The 25,032-nt window shown below is 36.0% G+C and overlaps 1 protein-coding gene across 1 annotated transcript in view; it reads left to right on the top strand.

Annotated features, from left to right (window-relative positions):
• Window positions 1-25,032, top strand: part of LOC131029682 (histone-binding protein MSI1) — a 114,669-nt gene that overhangs the window by 20,661 nt on the left and 68,976 nt on the right. Inside the window, exon 3 of the mRNA XM_057960270.2 lies at window positions 20,048-20,200. Coding sequence (XP_057816253.2) covers window positions 20,048-20,200 — 153 coding nt within the window. The remainder of the gene's footprint in view (window positions 1-20,047; window positions 20,201-25,032) is intronic.

The raw sequence follows: 25,032 nt of genomic DNA on the forward strand, positions 1-25,032 counted from the left end.
GATTTTCTCCTAAAAAGTTGTGGGTGTTTTTGAAACTGCCTTATATTGGAGGGTTTTTTGTTTTTTTCCAAAAAAAATCATGTTGGGTTTTTTGTTTTTTGTGCGATTTTTTCATACAAAAATAATTGGTTCTTTCTCTGATGAAGGGTTTTCTGATTTTTTCCACAAATAATCATGAAGGGTGTTGTTGTTTGAGTTTTTACTGTTTCTTCCACAAAAACGAAGGTGTTTGATTTCAACGTCACATTGATGGTTTGCTTATTTTTTCACAAAATTGTGTTTTTTTGTTTTTTGCCGATTTTTTGGTCAACAAAAATCGAAGTTTTTTGAGAATCTGATCTTAGTTTTCATGTCTCTAGATGGAGGGATGGATAGCTTCATTACCCAACATCATGTTGGATGGCAGTTAAAAGGATTATGATAAACTTGGTCATATCTAGAAGTTCTGTAGAACCAAGGAGGGTCTCAGTAGCAAGCTCATGTTGTAGAACTTTCTGAAGAGGAGTTAGCCTTATATGCATTTGTGGCCAAATGACCTGTAGATTAAGTTGTCTTATTTATGATAGATTGTAGGATGACCATTAAGGGAGGGTATTAAAACAATATTGTAATGTTTCTATAATGGTCATCTTAGCATTAGTCATTTTGTTTTTTTTTGAGATTTTTTTTTTGGTTATTCTACTCTCGATCTTTTTTGTTATGGGAAGATTGTCTTGTATTCTCTATTTAAGGAGCCTATCGTCTCCTTTTGTAATTACCAATTTAATCAGTATTATTTACAAGCAACATAGACACCACATGACATAGGTTTTACATTGAGAAATCCTTGCGGAAAAAAATCCCACCAAAAGGAAGGTCAAGTATGCATTATTTTTGAAACAAAATTACAATTTGTCACACTTCCATTCTCCTCTTTTCCTCCAACATGGCCGCACCTCTGTACTTGTGAACAACCTTTATATGCTCTTAACTCATTCCTGTACATGCATAATAACTTTACATTCAATTGTTTCCCTTTTATTTCCACATCCAAGGAGCTGATTTTGTAGAGTTTTAAAGAGGTCGTAAGAGCCCCAAAAGTGATGCCCAAAGATGGCTTTTAATTCTAAATGTTCCCACCTTTGATTTGCCTCCTTGGAATGTGAAAGGACATAGATTTTGGCTTCAAACTTTCCTTCCAACGTAGGCGCCCAAGCTTGAAAATGAAACATCACATTAATATAAGAGACACCTGTTGCCTATTTCCAAGTGCCCACTTGGAGAAGCCTAATAGTCACTCTTTTATCCTCTTCACTTGTCTTTTACCATCCTATTCTAGGTGTTCACATGTGGGGAAGATAGTAATTAAATATTTATGTCCACAAGTCACCTTTACCACTCTAGTGGAACCCATCGTCCCTTAGGATGAATTACAAACAATGGTGAGGATAAATATTATTTTCCCAATACATTTTTAGTGCATAGGGAGACTTTCCAAGGATGTTGGACCATGCAATATACCATAGGATTCACAAGGTAGATGGCACCTTGATTCTAACAAGCAGACATGGTAAAGTAAAACCGCTACTCACAAACCTTTAATAGACTCGAAACCAACTCGAAAGACTAATAGGGACAAAATAGATGATTGCAATAAAAAAGAAAAAGAAGTGATTAAACAACCATAGTCATCAAGAGAAATTGGAAAATGAAGCATAGGAAAATTAGAATCTATAGAAAACAATGGGGATTCCTGATTTTGGTAAATTGGAATAAGGGCATATACAGCAAATGGCGGCTTTTTGTAATATACCCAACTCAAGCCATGAGGCTTAACAATGCATTGGCTGTCCTTTCCTTGGATTAATCAAGAGGAATAGGACTTAGAGCATCATTGGGTAAGATATGGAGTTCTTGGCTTGCTCTAAATTCTATTCTTTAGTTGTCTGCACACCTTTAATTGCAACTTAAGTGAACTTAAGTTATTTTAAGTTATGGGCACGTCTTTTTAGGCAACTAAAGAGACTTTTAGCCAAAGGACTTATGTTGTCCCCTTTTCATGTACTTAAAGTGACTTTTTAAAACATGTTACAAATTGCCAAAATGGGGCGTACATTTGTTAGAAGTTGATAAGAGCATATTTTAGTGTTTTATTTTGGGCCATTGGATTAAGAGGTGGAATTTCAAAGGCGGAAATTAATTCATCTCTTTTGGATTTTATAACTCCCTAGGGCTCATTTTTAGCTCATTATGTGATGAAGATTTTTGTTTATTGATGCTGCATCTTGGCGTGAGGATTGATCCCTGATTTCGGTGAGACATACGGGCTCTAACTAGTCAGAAGAGTGTGTTTCGGTGGAAGAACTCCGGTTTGTGAAACCCTAGCGCATTATTATTTTTGGGCTGTAAGCATTCATCAGGTTTGGAGACCAAATTGCAGGAGAATCTTAGTGCTGAAGACTCAGATCTGGAATAATCTACAGCTGCAAACCATCAATTTCCAAGCACTTTGTGGATGGCTACTGAGGAGCACATAAAACAGACCTAGAATTGAACATTTTGGGAGCGTAGAGTCATTTTGAGGGTCGGCTAGGGTCGGTAAATCATTCTGAAGCAGTCTGAGGTATTTTCGGTATTGAAATCTGCATATTTAACTCTGCTTTTTTTCTCCGAAGTTTAAGGAAACACATTGTTTTTCAGATCTGAAAATTCTGGGCAGTAATGAGGGTTTTTGTTGTATTTTCCTAAGCCTAGAAATAATCTGATATCTATATTTTTTAGCTGCACAAATCAGATCTGAAATCTGATCAGAATTCTGGGTTTGAAATGAACATATTTATATGCAAATAAATTTCCAGATTTTGTGCCCTAGTTTGCAGAAATGTTTTTTTTAGCACCCCTATTTGGGGATATTACAGTAGCATCAGAGCCGATCATTTTCAGATTGCTTCTGATAAGTGACCGACACTTATGCATATTAGTTTCAACAGATTGTTGGTTGATTTTCAAAGATGAAGATAAATCAGGGACTCATTATAGAGTTTATGCAAGAATTTCAAAAATATCAAAAGAATCTAACAAAATTGTGAGGGCATCCTAATTTGTTGACACCCTATTTATCAGTTGAAAACTTGAAATTAAAGTTGAAGAGTCATCTGAGGAAAAGGAGAAGTCAGACCTTATCATTGAGCAGAAAATTGAGAAGTTACAGGTTACAGGGCCTCCCAAAAAGAGCAAAAACCAAATGAGAAAAGAGCAAATTCGTTTCACATGTCAGGAGGCTTGGACACTTGATCATATATGTGGAATTTTTGAGGAAAAATATTTATTACAACCAAGTGGTGTTAAGGACAAAGAAACAAATGAGGCTACAAAAGTTGAAGAAGAGCCAAAGATACAAGAAAGTGCCTTATTTCAAAAGGTATGTATAAATAAGTTCCAAAATAATTTTATTGAAGGATTCGTAGGTAAAAATGATGGCAATTTCATTGCAGCAACCTTGACTACAAATTTAGATCAATCTACCGAAGTCTATGAAACTAATGGCTCCTATGGTGACACTTTTGGAAGGTATGAAGAAATTTCTGATTTTGGTTTGGCTACTAATGACTATTCATTAGCTTCGCAAGAATCTAACATAAATGAAGAAGATTAGAGAAATCAATTAACGGTGACAGATGAAAAAGGAATGCAAATCCTATCAAAGGTTGGATAATCACAAGTTGTGGGATCCAGGTGAAGATTTCAGATTTAAAATTATTGCCTCATGGTTATGTTAATGGGTTACCAAAGAGTAAAAAGTAAAAACTACTAAACTTTCGATTTACTTTGCAGCTTTGAGGTGAGTCTTATGAGGAAAATTTCGTTATCAGGATGCATTTCAGGCTTTGATAGATTTCAGTATAGAGAAATCGGAAGTTTGTTGACCATTCCCAACAAATTGGAAGTTTCAGTGTAATGTGGGACGTGATGCAATTTGAAATTATAGGAGAGCATTCCTTGAAAATCATGTTTGATGATAAAAATCTGTGCATAGATACTTCAGGCTTCTGTGGAGAAGTTTTTATAATTACAATATGCTCATTCTCATTCCATCATTGGGAAGTGCGAAATAGTACCACTCTTTCCTTTACTACCTTGATTCATCATATGACTGGTATTCTAAGTCACCATCAACAAGAATTAGCACATCATGTCATGATTGGGTTTGAAGTCTTAGGTACTCAACATTACATCCTTTCAGCAAATTTTCTTTTATGCAGCATACTTCAGTTCCAAGACTTGAGTTTATCTTTAAATTTGGGCAAAATAAATGGAACCTCTGGATTTGGTATTCTTGTGCTAGTTTTTTTGAAGTGTTCATCCCTCTCAAGGTTAATAAAAAAGCACAAGTATCAGCTCTTCCTATAGATGGGTCAACAACTAAATGGTTACCATGGATGCCTTGCCACATGAAATACCTGCTGAAAATCTTTGAGAGCTTGTGGAAGTCTTATGTTGGGAATGTTATAGGTACAGAAAACAAGAAGATATTCTTGAAAAGTAACTTACAGTTATGGCAATTATTGCTAGAAGGATTAGATATGGAGGTAAAAGTTGCAGCTGAACCCTCAAGCGAGCACTGGGCTGTAGTCCACTCATTTCTACAATTTGTAAGTAGTATTGGTGGTGAATTTGCATTATTGTTAATATCAAACCATGACTGAGATTTGGTATGTTTTATCTGGTCAATGTTGGAATATATGGTTGTCAAATTCAGATCTTTAGTCTTGTTATTGTCAATTTACAAACTTCTTGTAAATGCAAGGAATGTAAATAGAAGGCTTGTATCCAGTATGGTAGCACAAAGTGCTTATGGACTTGTTGGAAACAATATATATTGTACAAATGCTTTTCAATTTGAAGAGATGGTGACTTTTATTGCATGTGTTTTTACTATTTTGCTAAGATTTATAGCCATCTTAACCTTGCACAGTAGAAAGAATTCAGAAGTACTAAATCTAAAGGCTGAAGATCATTGGTTTGCATGGTTCACATTTATTAAGTCACTTGAAGATATCAACCTGAGAAAGAGGCTGGCTGTTGTTGCAGTAAGATCCATTAGTACGACACCATGCAGCTATAGAAATGTGAAGAACATTGTGTCTGTTCTCGTTGAAAGAGTATTGGAGTTATGCTTTGATTTTTTAACAGCAAGTATTTTCTTTGATAAGAAATTGAGCCCATTTAATCTCTTTGTAAAAGGTTCTATCTATGCTTTTGCTGGCTACATGCAAATACTATCAGCTTATTTTAAATTCTTACCCCATGCAAAATGATGATGCAGGTAGGTCTATCTCATTTGCTTTAGCAATTCTTCCAAGTGAAATTTTAATAAATGAAACAATAGTGCTTGTTCCAGAATTTCTTTGGGGAGAATTTGATATACCAGCAGGATTGCTGATACGGAGTTACTGTGTGATAGCAAACATTGGCAAGAAAATCATTGAATTCACACCAACTAGAGGATTTGCAGCTGAAGTTGCAGTAACGATCGTATCAAGGTTTGGGATTTCAATTGCTACAAGACACACTAGAGGGGGCAGTCATTGGAGTTGGTTTTGCCAGAGGTTTAAAAATATTGATTCTGAAAGGATGAAAGAAATTGTAACATCAAGGGTAGTTACTATCCCTTTTTAACTCTTGGAAGCACTCACTCACATATCGTCCAAAGTTCTTCCTGTTGCCATGCACCAGTTTTTGCATTTGTCACTTGAGAAGTTTCAAGGAGAGATGAAAGGCTCAGAAAGTATAGGACAAAGCATTGGGCTTATTAATTTTTCAGACATGGTTGTTCATGCCAATATATCCACGACTGTCAAAAATATGAGGGGAACCTAAGGGAGTTGTTCGGACAAGGTGTAGCTACTTGTGGTCAAAATACAACAAAGGGCATTCAGTTTCAACATAAATTCATTCCAACTAGATGATTTGAAGCTGAATATGCTGATCTGTTATCCCATTAATGGGGGAAATCAATCTAAATTATTATAGCAATATTGATAATGAAAGAAATCTTAAAACATTAGAGCACATAGATAAATAGCTCATTTGGAAAATCAAATGTCAATAATTTTATAGTAACATTGAAAATGAAATTTATCTTGTTAAATTAGACTGTCATATGTATTTGGGTCAGAGATAGTTAAGCAAAGTGTAATTAATTGAAAAACAATTAAAAATGACATTTGTTGAATTGCCTAGTTTGTTGTTCTGCATTTATGGTAATTTTAACTTCATTATATAAGACCTCAAAACAATAATAATATTGACATCATTTACTTCCCTATTTGGATCAATACTAAAAACAAAGATAATCATTCAAAATAAATAAACACAAGGAACTCTTTGGTGTGATTATTTGACTGATCTTTAGTAGTATGTAAGTAGAACCATCAATGTCCATTGGAAATGGACCACAACAGAAAGAGTGATGAAATTTATTCTTATGGAACTTTCTAACAACTGTAGGATTGTGGGCGATCCTTTGACCTAACTCCTTTGTGTTGAATGACCAATTCCTACCTTACAAGTCCTAGTGTTATTGGTTATCATGGCAGGAATACACATAATAAAAACAAAGCAAAATTTATTTCCATTGCATATAGGGTTTTTCTGATTTATTTTATTGACAGGCATATAAGTCACAAGGCTCCAAAAACTTTGTGTGTGCTAATTTTGTTGATGCTGATGTCCATTTTATGTATCAAGGCGAACAAACTTTATATGCTGAGTTATCCATGTGAACAAACTATTACATTGTCGTTATTTCATGAGAAACAATCTTGATCTTTACATTCAAGAGAAAACAATCTTGATCTGTAGGCATGATAATACAGTATGTCATTAGTAGAGATGTAAGTTTCTAAAAAATGTGACCATTTTAAACATGGTTACTTGTAAGTAAAACATGGGGATGCGTTCCCCCCTCCCCCAAAACCTTGCATTTTTGAGACATGGGGACAGGGTGGGGATGTCCCGCCGCTAGGGCTCTGGAAACATCTTAGAGGTGTTGGAGATGCTGAAGACATTCAAGGGACCCTCGAACGTCTTGGGGAGGTTTCAGCATCTCCCGGTTTGGGGACGTAAAAAGTGTATTTTTTTTTAATTTTTTATTTTTTTTACTTGGATTTTGTGCCTTGGCTTGAGTCTTAATGGCACGTGGGCCCCATACAAGTCTTCCATGCTCAATAAAACAATCACATTAGCTCATTTTTCATTCACATTTGGTTTCCAAAATTTTGTAGCAGCAAAGTGCCAAGAAGAGAAAAGAGTGAGTGAAGGCTGAAGAGTGAAATTGTAGGGTTTTGCAAGGGTAAGAAGGGTGAGAAGGAAGGTTTTGCAAGTGCAAGAAGAGACGATGACGATTCCACATCCCGTTTGGAAGGATTTTTCAAGCAAAAGGTAGGTTTTTTAAAAATATTTTGTCTTTTTATTTTGTATATTTTCAAAATCAAATTTGAAACTTGATGAGAAAATGAAAAATGAGCAATGTTGCATTGAAATGAATGTATGAATAGGCTGCAAATGCATATTCATACATTCATTTCAATGTAACATTGGTCATTTTTCATTTTCTCATCAAGATTCAATATCAAAATTTAAATTTTATTTTCAAATTTGTTAGATAAACTAGGTTGAAACTAGGCACTTAAAGAATTTATATTTTTTATTGCAGTGTCACAATGAGCTCTCATGACATGAGTGATTATGAGGTATAGCTTCATTCTCATAGTGAAACTGAACCAGAATATGAACTTGAGGCCGAGGGGGGTGACCATGGGGCTGATCTTCAAGCCCAAACTAATTCCATGGCAAGTGCAACTACCAGTATAGAGTGCCCCTCCCCATTATTGACATAGTATGCTAAGGGTTCTTATGATCGAAAGTCTCCTCTCAAATAGTTTGCAACAAAAATACTAGGCACATCGGGGATAGGTGGTGGCACAAAGAGGTGGAAATGCAACTTTTGTGGTGTAGAATGGTGTGGTAGCATTACTAGAGTTAATGCACAATTTTTTATTCAAGGAAAATGTATGGAGAGATGTTCTTTTTTGGAAAAAGGGGGCAAACATCCAATATAGAGTTGAGATCAACAAGCTGTGGGGTGTTCTTGATGACACTGCAGCTAAAATGCCTACTACTTTGTCTCATAGGGGACCGGTGTTCCATGAAATGCGTCTGCCGTCCAAACACGTCAAAAAGCAATTGAAATTTTTATTTTTTTAATTTTTGAGTGATTTTTGGGTGTAACCCTAATTTGACGTGGGTCCCACCCCTTCCCCCAAGGCAATACGAAACCACTAAAACTATTGATTTCATTCACATTTCTAATTCTGATTTTTTTACCAGCTAGCTGAAGAGGAGAAAAAACTTAGAAAAGACTAATGCAATTAGCATTCAAGAAATCTTCGTATTTAGATCTAGTATTTTTCAAATATTGCTATTTTATAATTTTACTAATTTGCTATAGTTTCATTTGAAATGTAATTCTTATATTGTTATACATCTTTTCACAACTAGTTTTTCAAGTACTATAAGTATATGTATAACTATATCAGCAACACCACCCTGCCACCCCCCTGCCGTCTCCCTGCCGTCCCCAAAATTAGGTCCTTTGTCCCCCCATCCTCGAAACTCGTCCCCTCATCCCCAACAACCATGGAACACTGCATAGGACACATGTTCAGCAGAGCCAGCCACAAACTTATGGTCATACTTTGCAGATGAGAGTAGGAGTGGCAGGACACATGTTCAGCAGAGCCAGCCACAAACTTATAGTCATACTTTGCAGATGAGAGTAGGAGTGGTGTCAGGACCTTTTTTCACTTCCAGTGCCATGGTCCGTGCAAGAGAGGGTAAGGGGAAACACAAGTTGCAAAGTATCCCCATAGCTGAATTTTTCAATGTGCAGTTGAAGGCTGAGATAGATGATGCCATTGGCAAATTCTTCTTTGCTAATGGCATCCCATTTCATGTAGTTCAATCTCCTTATTTTAAAGAGATGATATCAATGGTGGCAAGGGGAGGACCATCATATGTGCCACCAGGTGAGACCAAATTGAGGACTGTGATCTTGGATGAGAATATTCCAAGGTCAATGTTTTGATGGAGAAGATGAAGGAATGTTGGCTGCAGGTTGGATGTAGTATAGTCATGGATGGGTGGATGAACATTAGCCATTGTCCACTCACCAATATTATGGTTACATCTTCATAGGGCACATACTTTCTTAAGGCTGTTGATTGTATAGGGCATCATAAAGATGCTGATTTTTCAGTTTGAGGTCCTCAAGGAGGCTATTAAAGAGGTTGGGTCACAAAATGTGGTCCAAATAGCGATAGGTGCAACACATGTGTGCAAAGCTGTGGGGAAACTCGTTGAGTCAGCCTATAGACATTTGGTGGACTTCATGTTGTGTGCACACCGTGAACAATGCACTCAAGGGCATTGGGAAGATTGAGTAAATTAGAGGAGTGGTCAGCAATGTGAGAGATACATCACAAATGTTTATCTGCAACCACCACACTTCACATGCACTCTTCAGGAGCTTTTCTAAGGAGTTCTTGAAACTTGTTGAGACTAGATATGCATTTTGTTTCATTCTCTTTTAGAGAATGATTGAGTTGCAAGAGGCGTTGCATCTCATGGTTATGAGAGCAGATTGGAATCAGTGGGCCGATTTTAGGATAGAGCATGGCGGGAGGGTGAAGGATATAGTGAAGAGTGACGTGTTTTGGAGTGATGCAAAATACATAGTCTCCACCATTGCTCCAATTTTTGAGGTCATCAAATATGGGGATGGGCATGCACTTAGCCTTGGAGAGGTGTATGAGTGCATCAATTCTATGCTTGACCAGATGAGAGTTGTTGTGCGAGTGAAGGACCCCACTTTAGCATTCCAAAGAAGCGATTGTCTGTAAAAAATTGCGATTATACTCTATTTATCTTGAATCTTGGAGCCAGGGATTTATTCCTCGAAAAAATCCCAATTCATGAAAAAATCGTTGACCCATATTCAACTATTTTTTACATTTAAATCACATTATAATCATATTAAAAACCCCCAAAAATGGTAAAAAAAAGAAAAAAAAACCCATTGTAAGAACTTGCAAAACCCTAGAAAGAGTTGTGAAATTACCGAATTGCTAAAAAATGAGGCCGATCTGAGATAGAATCAGAGTGAATTTGGAATCAACATTCAAACAATTTGTTATTTTGTCCCTTAGTTTTCTTTCGACCTCTAAAAATCCCTAAATAAAGGACTGGGAGGAGCAATGGCTGCAATGAATTGAATTTGAAAGGGCCTCAATTATCCTAAATCGTGGGGGCATATGAGATAGTGTCGAAGCAGTTGGCAAATCTGCTCTAAATCGTGGCTTTGATATGAGTCAAGGTCTTTGCACACCCCGCCCCATGGATTTTGATGTGAACAAGTATATAATTAATATTGTACACTAGCTTTAAAATTAATACTATTATACACTATTATAGATGGTACTTTGACGGGGAAGGAGGGAACCCCTATAGTTCATAATTAATAGTATAAAGTAGTCTTAAAATTTAAACTATTATATACTATGAATATATATCAATAGTTGTATAATAAACTATAAATTAAAAATAATGTAAAATTTATTATGTACATTTTTAATTTTTAATATAATATGTAATATATATATTTTTTTGATGGAGGAATTTCAAGTTTTTAGCTTGGTCTAATCCTAGAGAGACCACTACAAAGGATGTCTTCCCATGAGGCCATTTCCAGGAGGTCATCATTCCCCACACCTCACTTGTTCAAACTTGCGATCTCAACGACCCAACGAAGGTAGAAGGCCTGTGAGCTCAATGGCCTTGCTAGGACTATTAAAATTGCAAGTTGTTTTGCTCTGAAAGTGCTCTCAATTCCCCTTGGGCATGCGTTAGGGTTTTTGAAACTTTGCCCAAGTGTTGAAAGAAGCATACTTTACTCTTGGCGTGTCTCTCTTTTCTTCTAATTTTGTGTTGATTGGTTGTCCCGATTGTTGGTGCTTTAAGTTGTCACGTTGAGCCTTTAAAATCATTTGTGATAGAAAGAAATTCTCCCTCTCCACCCCATGGGGTTAAAATCAAAGAGCAAAAGGTGACGTTGGATGGAGGGGTGATGTAGAGAGAGGGAAATTCTTCCCCGCTACCTTGCGGAAGTAATAAAGAAGAAAAATACACCCAGTGGGCTAGTGGGAAAAAGTGATAAGGAAACAAGTGTTCCCTTCTACCTCGTGGGGATGAATTGAGATAGATAAAGGTGGCGAGGGGTGGAGGGATAAAGAATAAATTGAGGAAAGGAAGCTGATGAAGATAAAAGGCTGCCACATCAATAAGTCAGAGTTAGTCAAGGATTCATCTTAGCCATCTGTTGCAAAATCAAGGGTAGAGTTCAAATCTTAAGGCCACCAACTTGCAACACTCGCATGATGCGAATTAATGGTGACTAGACTCAATGTCGACTATGGAGCTTAAAACTAAATTTTCACAATTCATTTTCTCACCATGCAATCAAGAGACCGAGAGAGCAAGGTTTTTCAGGTGAGGAGCACAAATTTGTAGTGAAAGAATCACTTGGCAGAGCTTTTGAAGACAAGTAAGTAACGTCACCATTCCCGTGCTTTCTGAATTTGGTCTGTAAAATTTAGGTGAAGTGATCAGTAGGGTAATTGAATTCATTGAGTAGAACAAATATAAACCCTAGTTAAGGCAATGGCTCCAAAAAGGAAAACCACAACTGAGCCAAACACAAAAGGGACTCCTCAACAGGGTGAGAGCTCAAAACCAAAAGTAAAGTAAGCAACCACCTTGCAACCTACAAAAACTCCACCTACATTAGCCGTAGACATAGAAACCCTAGAAAAACAAGTTGCAAAGCAATTATCTGAAATTGAGAGCAAGAGGAAGGAAGTCAGGAGTTTGCATCAGGACTTGCTTGAAATTTTTAAGGGTTCTACCATGCAAGATTCCTTGAAGAAGGCTTTCAATGATAGATGCATCAAATGTGGAGATGTTGCAACTGAAGAGAGAGGGTAGGACATTTTCTGGTTTTTTCTATGGCAACAAAGACAAAGACGTGGTGGTAGGAAGGATATATGATGCTTCAAGCATAATTCAACTACATAAAGGGAATCTTGCCAGATCATTAGATCATGGGTATCCTACGAATATTCAAAGCAATTGATTATTTTGGAAGTACAGATATTTTGGTCACATAGTTTAGTGCCTCGGTCATCTCATAGGGCTTGTTTTCAGTTATTTTTATTTATCTCCTTTTTAGTTTATGCATTTTCCACTTCATCATCAATTGTAAGGTCAGCAACAAATTTTGTCTCGGAGTGAAGCGGTCATCCAAGCAGTGCACACATCATCATGCCACATCAACAACTTTTTGCAGTGACACTTTTGCAAAGGCAGCTATATTTGCATTTTCCCTTTTTGAATGCAAATAGTTTGTCTCATATGATGTAATAAAAGGTATTCATTATATTCTCATATAGGCAAATTAGATTTAGACATGTCAGCAATTGGCCTGAAGCTTGTTTGCTCCCTTCTTTTTTATAAAAGGGAATTCAAGGCCAATTGCAAGTGGTTATGAGATTCCAAATTTTGTAATTGGGTGGGTAGAGTAGCAAGTTACAAGTCTGAGTAATAGATATCATCTTTGAAGTGTAATCTGAGCTTTTCATGAATGTACTAGGTACTTTGAAACAATTAATGAATAAAGATTACTTCAAATTGTCTCTTGCTAGTGGTTTTTATTTTGTATGAATTGTTTCTATCAAGGATAGGGCTGTTTGTCTTTTGCAAATTGCATTGTAGATGTGAAATGTGTTGACAGGTCCTTTCCAAGGGTAGGATTAATTTTTGTGAATGTGTTTCTTCCAAATAGAAGGCACATTTAGTGATCATTAAGAAGAATTTGAGATAATTTGCTGATTTGCATTGGTATCAAGCATCATTGTATGGGAACTAGGTGGCTAAGTAGCTGAGAATTCATGAAAATGTTTAAGATTCATGAACTTATTACTCTATTGCCTGGATTAGGCACCGATCTTTTGGAATTTTGAGTGAATTTTGGATACCATTTCAATCATTGTTGATCTATTTCCCCTTTTGGTTCATAGGAATAGGTGTAAGTTAGATAGAGTTCACTCCCAATTGTGCATGAAAACATTAAATAGCTATGAATTTAGCCAATCTGAAGTCAAATACATGCATCTTGATTAATTTGTGTTTGGAGTAATCTGCATTATTGCCATATTAGTTTATTTTGTTGCAAATTCCTCAAATATTGCAAAGGGTCACCCCCTAGGTCCTGCACAGTGTAAAGTGCAGGAGATCATTCAATCTTTGATTGAGATCTCATTCATTGGCCATCGATCCAAATTCCTGATTATAGAATTTGGCTCATTCTTAGGTGAATTTGGGTAATTGGTTGGAAACACCAATAGGCCCAACGGGAGTTTGGACCTTCGTGGCTGCGAATCATGCTCATGATGGGCTCAGTGATACTTAGGAGATATGTAACAAGATCCCACCATTTCTCATTCAATATTCTATCCCTAATTTTTTCTGCCCTCTCAGTGCTACTTTGCTTCCATACAGTCCAATTGGTGCTGATCACCATATTGCATAGTGCCACTCTAACTTTCACAAGTCATCTTAAGACGATTGTGTTTGATGCAAAACGGGTCTCAACAACCTATAACACAAATTAATGCCAAATGATTAAAAAATAAAGCCAAACTTTAAAGAAGAATACACAATATAGCTTACACAATGATATTATTAACATTGAAAATTCAAAAAAATCAGAAAATGTAAAATTAAATTACTATTTCACTTACCTTCAATAGCTCCAAATTCGAATAGGTTCTAAAAATCCCTTGAGACATGTGGTGGTTTGTGATGAACATCTGGATGTCCTCAGCCTCTGCATACACATCTCTGATCCATTTTATTTTTTGCCCAATCCTTTGTAGCATAAGATTGAGTGAATGTACCGCACAAGGTGTCCAAAAGATGTGATCATAGCGTTGCTCAACCAACAAACCAACAGCTCTACAATTTTTTGCATTGTCCGTTATGACTTGGACAACATTGCGGGGTCCCACAGACTCAATGGCAGAGATGAGAGTTTCTGCAATAAATTGGCCATCTTTTATTTGGTCCTCATAATCCACAGCTCTCAAAAACATTGCCCCTTTAGGGGACACCGCTATGACATTGATCAAGGGACGGTTTTTAGCATCTTTCCACCCATCTGAAACAATTGTTACACCTGTCTCAACCCATGAATCCCTGATGAGTTTCAATGCATCTTCAACCCTCTTCACCTCTTTCTCCAATAATGTTCCACGTACCTTCTCATAACCGGGGCCCTTATACCCTCTTAGTGCCTCATTAACACTTTTTATCATTTGCTTCCAATATGGGGAGCAAACAACATTGAATGACAACCCATTTGCATAAATGCACCTTACTATATCTTGATCAGCATTGTCTCTACTCTCATTTTGGAATGCGGTTTCTAAAGGCCCCTTTGTTCTTTTACGTGTCAAGGGTGGTTCACTTTGAGGTTCATTTGTGGCAAAGAAGGGGTGGTCTTTTACTATAATACTGGGATTAGAAGGGCCTTGCATTCCCCTTGTTTTCTTTGATGCGGTTTGGTTCAATCTACGGGCTTCCCTCTCTTCTGCCGCCTCATGCTCCCTAATATATTTCATCACTGTCTCATCTGGTATAGGTTTACCATTTTTTCTAGGGCATTTTTTGATGCCTCTTCCTTTTATTCCACACAAATGGCCTACCACCCGATAATATGAACTATTACGTTCAATATCACATCCATGGCATTTCCAACGGAATCTCCCACCTCTCGGAAGTTGTTTTATAATGTCCACATATTTCCATAAGGGAGAATTTGGATCATTTCTTTGTTTTGCAATTATTTGTTCATTGCCAATGGAGGAAGATGTAGATGCCATTCTAGTTCCTATGGCAAGAAATAAAATAAACATATTCAAAAACAAAAACTAAATAATGAAAAAAAATTCAAGTTTCATGTTTGACAATTTGTGAAACAAAAATAGTTGGAAAAAAATGTTTAAAAACCTACCTCTTGCAGCCAATGGAAGCTTGAAAATGTATGGAAATGATGCTGCAACACTTGTTGAAGCTTCTAAAATCAGTCTTCAACTCCTCTTTGATCTTGGAAGCCAAATTTTGTTCAACCTTTCTTCAACCTGCTCTCATAAAAATTTTGTTTGCAACACAAATGAGGTGAAATGAGTCAATAAAATGTTTTAGAAGTGTTTTTTAGGTTATAATTTTCACTTTTTACAAGGCGGAATTGAAAAAAAAAACAAACTTGCTTTGTTTTTTGACTTTATGGGCCGCCCAGCCGCCCGGGTTCGACTGGGTCCGACCTCGGGTTCGACTGGGTTCGACTCCTGGGTTTTTCAACCCCTGGTTGAACCCAGGTCGAACCGGACTCGTACCACGGACCCGGTTGAACCCGGACCCGTACCAGGGCGTCCCAGGGGCGAACCCGGTAACCTAGATATATATAGATATATGAAATTTAATTTATAATTGATAGTGTTAATTTTTGCTCAAACAAAGACATGCAATTCATTTTGTGAGTAGTATATCCAATGTGCTCCATGAAATAAATCTGAATGACAACAAATTAGCTTAGATACTTGTAATAAAACAACCTCCAACACATAATCATTAAAATTTGTCTCTACCTAAAATAGTAGTTGCAAGCTAGGTATTGCCAAAACCAGTGGCTTGCTAATCTTTTACTTCAACTAAACAAATGCTTTTTGTTGATTTCTACCCCATATAAAAGACTTACCAATTGCCATTAGGGAATATAAAGCATTGCAACTGTGGAATATGATTTTATAGGCTTTCTCAATTATTGAACTACCCATAGAAAACTCCTTGCCTCAATCACAATGAAAGTCTTGGATGACTTCAAAATGGTTTCCACTTTTACTAAATTCCTAACAATAGCTGGATCGCCATTTGATAAAATTTGATCTCAGCTACTTCATAGACTTAGCTAATTTTTAATCTCAGACTTAGACAACTATTTGGTGTATTTGGTGACTGCCCTTTTAAAAAATTAACCAGTGTTCCACGGGGGCGCGTCCCCCCCCTTTTGGGTGCGTCCCCTCGTCAGAAACGTCTCGGGGACGGGGGGATGGGGACGCGGCGTCCCCCGCCGTCCCACCACCGCCACCCAAGCGCCGCTGGGAGACGTCGCCACGTCTCCCAGGGAGGCGTGGAGATGTCTCCTTGGGAGACGTCTGGGCGTCTCCCAGAGAGACATGGAGACGCCTCCACGTCTCCTTGGGAGACGTTTGGGCGTCTCCCCGTCCTTTGAGAGACGTGCAAAAATCTCTCCAAGGACGGGGAGACGCCCAGACGTCTCCTTTCGCCCCCACGTATATGCAATGTTTAAAATTAAAATTTAAAAAAAAAGTGACTTTTTAAGTTTTTTGAGGGTTAAGGGGTAACTCTAATTGGACGTGGGCCAATAGAAAAATAACACACGACGCCTTAAGAAAATAATAAAAGTATTTTTGGCCCCTTGCCCCGCAAGGGGCAATGCCCCCAAACCCCGTTGAAAAATATAGGGGGAAACCGCGCCGATAGAAGTAGGGAAAACTAACCTCCGAGTCTGATTAGGCTCCATATAACAACACAACTTAGAAATCTTGGTATTTAGATTTAGTATTTCAAATTTCCTAGTCTCATTTGAAATGTAATTCTTATATTGTAATACTGTCATACATATTTTCAAAACTAGTTTTTCAAGTACTATATGTATATGTATAACTATATCAGCACCACCACCCCGCCACCCCCTCGCCGCTGCCCCCCTGCAGCCCCCAAACTTAGGCCCTTGGTCCCCCCGTCCCGGAGACGCGTCCCCCCGTCCCCAACGCCAGTGGAACATTGAAATTAACTGAATATTTGCTTATGTACTAATCAGCAATATGAATATAAACAACAAAAATCTATTTTCTACAATTCATGTGTTAAACCCTATTTTATTTACTCTCTATATCTCTATGCTATGGAAATGCCCTTAAGTTTAAAAAAAAGTAGTTTGTGTTTTTTCCACAATTTATTTACATTTTTTTAAAATCCAAATTTTTACCCATTTAAAAAAAATCTTATACTCTTGGTTTGCTGATTTTTTCCCAAAATGATTTTTGCTGCTATAATATAAAGCATTGCAATTGTGGAATATGATTTGATAAACTTTCTAAAATATTGAATTAACCCTACAAAACTCCTTGCCTCAATCACAATGAAATTCTGGATCACTTCAAAATGGCTTCCATTTTTACTAAATTTCTAACAATAGCTGGATTGTTGTCTGTTAAGTTTTGATCTCAGTTACTTCATAGACTTGGCTAATATTTGATCTCTGCTGACTATTTGGTGTTTTTGGTGACTGCCCTCTTAAAAAGTTAACTAAATATTTGCTATGTAATCAGCAATATGAATATAAACAACAAAAGAATATTTTCTATAATTCATGTTTAAACTCTATTTTATTTGCTCTCTATATGTCTATGCCATGGAAATGGCCTTACGTTTTAAAAAAAATAGTTTTGGTCTCTTTTTCTACAATTTTTATGTTTTTTTTTTAAATCTGATTTTCCCTGATTTTCTCAAAAAATCTTAGACTTTTGGTTTGCTGATTTTTTCCTCAAATGATTTTTGCTGCTATGTAGCATTCTACAACGAGCACAATCAGCTAGTCATTCAATGGAGATGGGACAAGCTCAACACTCCCTTGCATATGGCTGCCTATGCATTGAATCCTAAGAAGTACAAGACTAGGCCTTGTAGAGTTACACCAATTTAGGATGCTAACGGGAAGGCAGTGTTCTTTAGTTGCATTCAGAAGATGTATAATGTTTTTGATGCTAGCATGATTTGCATTGAGCAGACCAAATTTGCCACTCTTAGGGGTTATTGTGAGGTGACCAAGATGGATATGGCAACTATGGCACATGAGGTCCCAATTTTGTGGTGGAATTGCCATGGATTGGAATCTTTGATTGCCTCTCTAGCCATTTGTTTGCTATCTCAGGTTTTTAGTTCTCCAGCTACTGAGAGGATCTTGTCTACGTATCCACTCTCTTAAGAGGAATAGACTTAGCTTTAGGAGAGTAGGGAAGCTTGTGGTTGTACATAGTGCTTTCCATCTCATTGACCGCAAGACACTTGTGTACAAAGAGAGCACAACAACATGATGGGATGTAGAGCTAGAGGAGCCAACATAGATTGATGAGGATGCTACAACTTCAGTTGTAGGGCTGGTTGGTGTTAGTTTGGTGGAGCTTGATCATGAGAAGTCTTGTAGTTCCAATGATGAGGAGTTTGGGGATGATTAGAGGCCTCCCTTCACTACATTTTGACATTTTCTACTTATTTTGATATCATGCTACTCATTGTAATCATCCCTATGATATTTTCAATTTAATAGAAATCTCCAATTTGACAATTTCAATTGTCGACTTTTATTCATTATTCAAGTATTTAATTTGGAAATCTTAAATCTTAGTTTTGTTATTTGCAATTTTTCTATTTTACTAACTTGCATAATTTTAATTTGAAATGTAATTCTTATACATCTTTTCATAATAAGTTTTTAAGTATTATATGTATATCAGCACTACCCCCTTGCCGTCGTCCCCTTACCGTCCCCAAACTTAGGCTCTTGGTGTCCCCATCCTCGAAACTTGTCCCCACATCACATCACGAAACTCAGTGGAACATTGAGTTATAACTGAAAAATTTCATCTTGATTATTGTTAATTTACACCTATAGCTACAAATAGTGATACTATGCTAACACAACTTGCCTCATTCTAGTCTAGTGGGGGCCTAGAGGTATATATACATAATAATTTTATGGTAATGTTATTATCTTATGTCGTTGTTACAACTATTGCAATTGTTGTCCTTGTATCTTAAATATGTATGAAAGGATATATTGTGTGTTTTTTTCTTCATATATGTGCCTGATCTTGATTTATGAATTCTAATTGTTGAACATATGTGAGCTTCTATTTTGGTTAATATCACCACAACGTCAATAAGTTTTTTGCTCTTGTCGGAATATTGCATTATTAGTATATAAATATTGGATTACAAATATTCAAAGAACATTAGAAGGCATTTTTTATAGAAGAAAAAAAACCCATCGAATAGAGTATTAAATTTAGATAAAAGCATAATTAAAGCACAACACATGGCATTCTTACAGAGTTGTTTGCCTATTTAACTTATTTTATTTTGATGTTCACTAAGTATAGCGTTGGGAGTTAGACTTGAGAACACCTTAGCAGGTTGAAGAGTAACAAAGGATTTGGGACATGGTCAAAAAATTTAGGGAGTTGATTTTACTTGTTTTCCTAGAGAGTAGAGTCAAACACTTCAGCATTCACAATTTCGAAGAGTTTTTGATTTAATATTCTAGTATTATTGTAGAAGATGTCTTTCTTTAATTGCAATCTTGTAATTATTGATATTGTAGTAAAGATTCTGAAAAAAATTGGTCATCAACTATTTGCATGTTGAATTCATTGTTTGTACTTGGGAAGCTGAATTTGATATGTTATTATGTTAATTTTTTTAATGCTCAATCTTGTTAGGATGAAGGATATGTTTTTTATTTTCCAAATCCTTAAATTGGTTGTTTAAGTTTGACTACATGAATACACAATATTTGAAATTTAATTTGAGTTTTTAACCTAAGATTATGGCTTTCTTGTAGAACCTTCGCTTACTTTTATGCATCCATATGCTATAAATAAACATTCCTAACTATTTTAAAACAAGCACATTCTTCATTATAGGGTTTCATCTTGTTTGTTAATGGACTAAAGGCATCAATTTTAGCTTATAATTGCTGATCGGTATTCCTTGATGTCAAATCCTAAAAGAATTGTGTGCATAAATGTAGGTCCATGAAGGGGTCGTTGAGGATGTTTCATGGCATTTGAAGCATGAATACCTTTTTGGTTCTGTTGGAGATGATCGTTGTTTGCTCATATGGGACATGCGTGCACCTTTGCTCGATAAGCCTCAAGAATCAATTGTGGCTCATCAAAGTGAAGTATGATATTGTTTGATTGGATGCTTATGTTGAATTGCTTTCTAGTGTGTGTGAGTGCAATGGTAATTTAAGGAGATGTAATATGTATATATTTGTTAGACATTGAGGCATTCCGCATTCTACAAAGAATGAATCTTTTGGGTGCTATTAAATGTCAACAATAAATGGTACCCCAGGAAAGTGAAGTATGATAATTTTGGATTGGATACTTGTGACTTTCTTTCTAGTATGTGCGAGTGCAATGGTAATTTAAGGAGTTGTAATATGCTTACCTTTTTTTTGATATTGAGATGTTGTACACAGAATAGATCTTTTTGGTGTTAGTAAAACTCAACTAATAGGAAAGGTACGAACAATAAATTCATCAGTCAATGCCTACCTCTCAGTAGTTGAAAGCTACCTAATTAATTAGCTGGATGATACCTAAAAAATCTATGACCTAGAAGAACATTACAAAGTGATATGCTGAATAAACCATTCTTAAATTGAAGCATTGAGATTGCTGTAGCATAATCTATCTTAGTTCTTTGTAACTCTTTCGACAAAGGAAGGAGAGGAAATTGAGCATCTTTAATTTCCAACTGGTTTTCCCCACACTGAGTTTTCCAGATGAAATTGTTTTCTGTTATTTTTGTTATGATTGCTGTACTTCATTTTATTGTTGTTTCCATCTTGTATATGCAATCACAATGTTTGTTTCCTTTCAACAAATTTTAAAACATAAATTCAAGCATTAGCTACTGTTTTTTTAGTCAATTTGAAATACATTCAAGTAGGATGACATAGTTTGTCAATTTCTAGCAATCATAAAAAATGTGGAATATCATAAATCATATTGTCTGACAGCAGTTTAATGTTTGGGTATTTTGGATGGTTGTCTTAATCTGTATGACAACTACGAGGTCAAAGGAAGAAGAATTACAACCTTAAAAATCAAAGATTTCTACAGGAATATGGAATCAAGAAGTGAGGAAGATGTTTAGGGAAAGTGAGGGGAATCTTGCAAGAAGAGTTGTGATGCTGGAATCAAGCTTGAAATATCCAATGAAGTCTCAAGATGGCACCATTTAGCAAAAAAACTCTTGGTCGAGGACCAAGCATCTATAGACATGGTGGTTTGTGCCATTGCCATAAAATTTGGAGCAGAAGAAGAGCAGTCCCATGAAGAAGAGGAAAATAAAGAAGGTTTCATGGATGAAGAAAAGCAGCCTAAGAAGAAAGTAAAAATTGAGATGAAGCTAACTGGCCACTTTCTTTTGAAGTTGAAACATAGATTGAAATAATGGCTTTTGAGAGGTAAGCAGATGCTGAAACAGTGGATGAATTCGTAAGGCATATGGAGATTTACACTAATTTTTTGGTGGGAAATTATTTAATTTTTTCATTTGGTGGGAGTTTATGTTAATTTCTTCAGAAAACAGGAAGCCAATGGTAACTAGTCAGAGAATCAATTCAAACAGTATTTAAGAAAGTTTTTTAATTTTTTTAATTTCTGTTTAGCAGAAAATTGTTCAACAGATTACTGGGCAAAGTGACAATATTTTAAACAGTGTAATGGGCAAAGTGTGCATGATTATACTCTAGAGTTACATAGACAAGCTTGACAAAGCCTGGACATTGAAATGAAATAAGTTGATCAAATGCATGCATGGTCTTTGTTCATGCTGTGATGTCCCATTTTTAATTAATTTAATATCATAGTTAAATTGCTTATTCCATTGCTCATTCCAACAGTTTCTATGGGTTAAGGAAGGAGATTGGAAAATAATTTATTTATATTCAATGTTGGACCCATAATGAATTATATTTCCAAGATTGATGGGAGTCAATATAATATTAAATATTATAGTATTTTATTATTATTATTATGCTCACAACCCAAAATAGGGGGTGTTGGATTCTTCATGAGAAAATTAACAATACTCAAGATTATGTGGCACCTTATTGTAGTTGATTTTATGATGGCTTGTGAGGGGGAGTTATTGCCTATTTTTAGTCGGGAATAAAGTAATGGTTATGGCAACTCTTTATGTGGGGCGATTTTGGGAGAGAAATTTATGAAAATGATATTATTTTATTTATTTTCGAAGAGGGAGTCGTTTGCATTTGGCCCTTTTATTTGGAAGTAATTTCACATTTTTAGCATCTCATTTTACCATGCAAAAAGTTTGTCAAAACTTGTTTGGACATTTGCGTTCATGCAAATCTTTTATGGACGAAAACATATTGGAGATTGGAATCAGAGGACGAAACCCCTTTGGTTCAAAGAGCAATTTTACTTAGGAGTTGCATTGGAGAGTAAGGATTTGTAGTATTTCTAGTGTTTTGTGTTGATTGCAGGTTGGAGGTGAAGTTGGAGTGCATGGTTGTTGGTGAAGTTGTGTGGATTGTGGTTTGCAACTGTAGAGTGTGGGTCTTTAATGAGTCCCATATTTCGGGAGATTCAGCTTTCAATTGAGAGCAATTGGGTGTTGTGCAGTGTTGTGTTGCAGGTGAAGTCCATGTATAAGTGGATTGTTGTTTTGGTGTAGTGTGTTTTGGGTTTTTTTGTAGTTGTAAGAGAAGTTTATTGCTGTTCATTTTACTGTTTTAGGTCTGCTCCAAGTTTTGGAGGCATTCTGTTTCCAGTTTGGAATAAAACATTGAATTTCAGTGTGTTGAGGGAGGGTTTGTTAGTGTACTTCTAGATTTTATTATCGTTGTTGCTGTTGTTCTTCTTGTTGTATCAACATATTTTGTATTAATAAATCAAATTTTGTCAATCTGAGAAGTTGTTATGTGAAGATTGTTGTACTTGGGTGTCCAGAAATGATTTTAGGATACTTGGAAAATATTTATATCATGTTTGTTGAAGATTTCAGTATTTTAAGATAGTTTCAAATGTTTCTATGTGGGATAGTACAGTGGTATTAGAGCCTTGATCTTGCTAGCTTGTAGGCTAAATTAAATTATTGAAACATGGGAGGATTCTTGAGATTTCTAGAGCTTACCAAACCCATGTTCTTACAAGAAGAAGAATAGCCCATAAGTTCTAAGATTGTTAGTTTGTATGAAGAGTATCAGGGTTCTATCAGAAGAACTCAAGGCAGCTTTCCCATTTCTCGACTTTCTAGAGGTGACAGAAAAAATTCTTCAAGAAGAAGATTTTGAGAAGGAAATCATTGAACATGAATGGAAGAAGATATTCTTGCAAGAAGAGGTGAAGCTAGAAAGAGAATCAGAAGAGCCAAAAAAAAATGACCATAGAACTAGAAGAGGTGATAGATATATTAGAACCAGAAAAGATCAAAAAAAGAAATTGTGATGGACCATAAAAAAAAAATCAAATTTGCAAGAGACAGAAAGGAAGCAACCTTTAGAGGGATTCACAAAGCAAATGGAAGGTTTGAATTTTTACTTTGACAAAAATTTTCCAATTCAAGAAACATATGAGCTATCACATGAAGAAAATGTTTTTTTGTAATGAAGTCAATGGGAAATCCAGCTTTATATATTGAATATAAAGATTTGGAAATGGAAGAAAATGTTTTTTGGAATGAAGTCAATGGGAAATCAGCTTTGTATATTGAATTTATGTTAATGCATTAGTAGCTTCTGCAAGATAAGATTTTCCTAACTCGTTAATCTCCTCTATTCTGTTTTGGTTTACTCATCTATGCTATTAGATTATCTGATTTATGCTTTCCAAACTGAATATGTTTATCAGACTGTAACTTTGATCTTGATTATGATATTGATATTGGATAAAGATGGATTAGATCGACGACCTGCTTAACATAGTTAAGCGTCGATCTAAATGCTATCGGGCTAGTAACTCGATAGCATATTAATGTCGATTCATTTATGAATCGGCATTAATATACTATCAGGGTATTAACCCGATAGCATATAATGCTATTAGTTATTGTTATTTCGATCCATTATGATCTACTTTAACACCGATTCATTATCGGGTATGTTTATATCGATCTGTTAACACATACAAATGACACCAATTAGTTATCATAAACACCGAAGTGAATCGGTAGACAGTCACGACCAAGTGACATCTTGGTCGGACATGTCTAAAAGACATGTCCGATCAAGGTGCCACTTGATCGTGACTGCCTTGCTATATATACATCATTCAAAAAAAAGGAATGACATTGAAATCGATACATGTTCATCCTTCAGACCTGCAGAAAAGAAAGACGATATTATTATTGTCATAGTAATAATACAAAAATCGAAAATACACTATCTAGCATATAACTTGTTCATTAAATTGGAAATTGCAATAACATTTACATGGTATCAGAGCCAAGTTGATCGAACTTGAGGCTATTCAATTTTGTGAATAATTTAAGAACAAGGTTATATACTACATCACATTTCTCCAATGGCCAGTGCTATCAGATTCGAAGACAGACTCGGAGGTGGCGATGATTTTTCAGCATGGAAGTTCAGAATCCAGATGATCTTAAAGGAGAACAAAGTGGATTCATTTGTTCAAACTAAAAATGATCAACCTGAAAATGAACTTGACAAAACCGCATGGATTGAAAGAAATGAAAAAGCCATCAAAATAATAGTTGATGGGGTGAGAAACAACATAATGCCCATCATAAGAAAACATCAGACAACTTATAAAATGTTCAAAGCACTTGAAAGCACATTTGAGATATCAAATGCAAGTCGAACTCTGACATTAAAATGAGAAATAAATCATATCACCATGAACAAGGGGGAGACAATCAACGCCTACTTTATGCGGATATCAACTGTAAGAGATGAACTAGCAACTCTGGATTACGAGATCCAAAGCAAAGAGTTAACACTCATTGCTCTAGATG

This window comes from Cryptomeria japonica, chromosome 9 (assembly GCF_030272615.1).
Source record: "Cryptomeria japonica chromosome 9, Sugi_1.0, whole genome shotgun sequence".
Classification (NCBI taxonomy): Eukaryota; Viridiplantae; Streptophyta; class Pinopsida; order Cupressales; family Cupressaceae; genus Cryptomeria; species Cryptomeria japonica.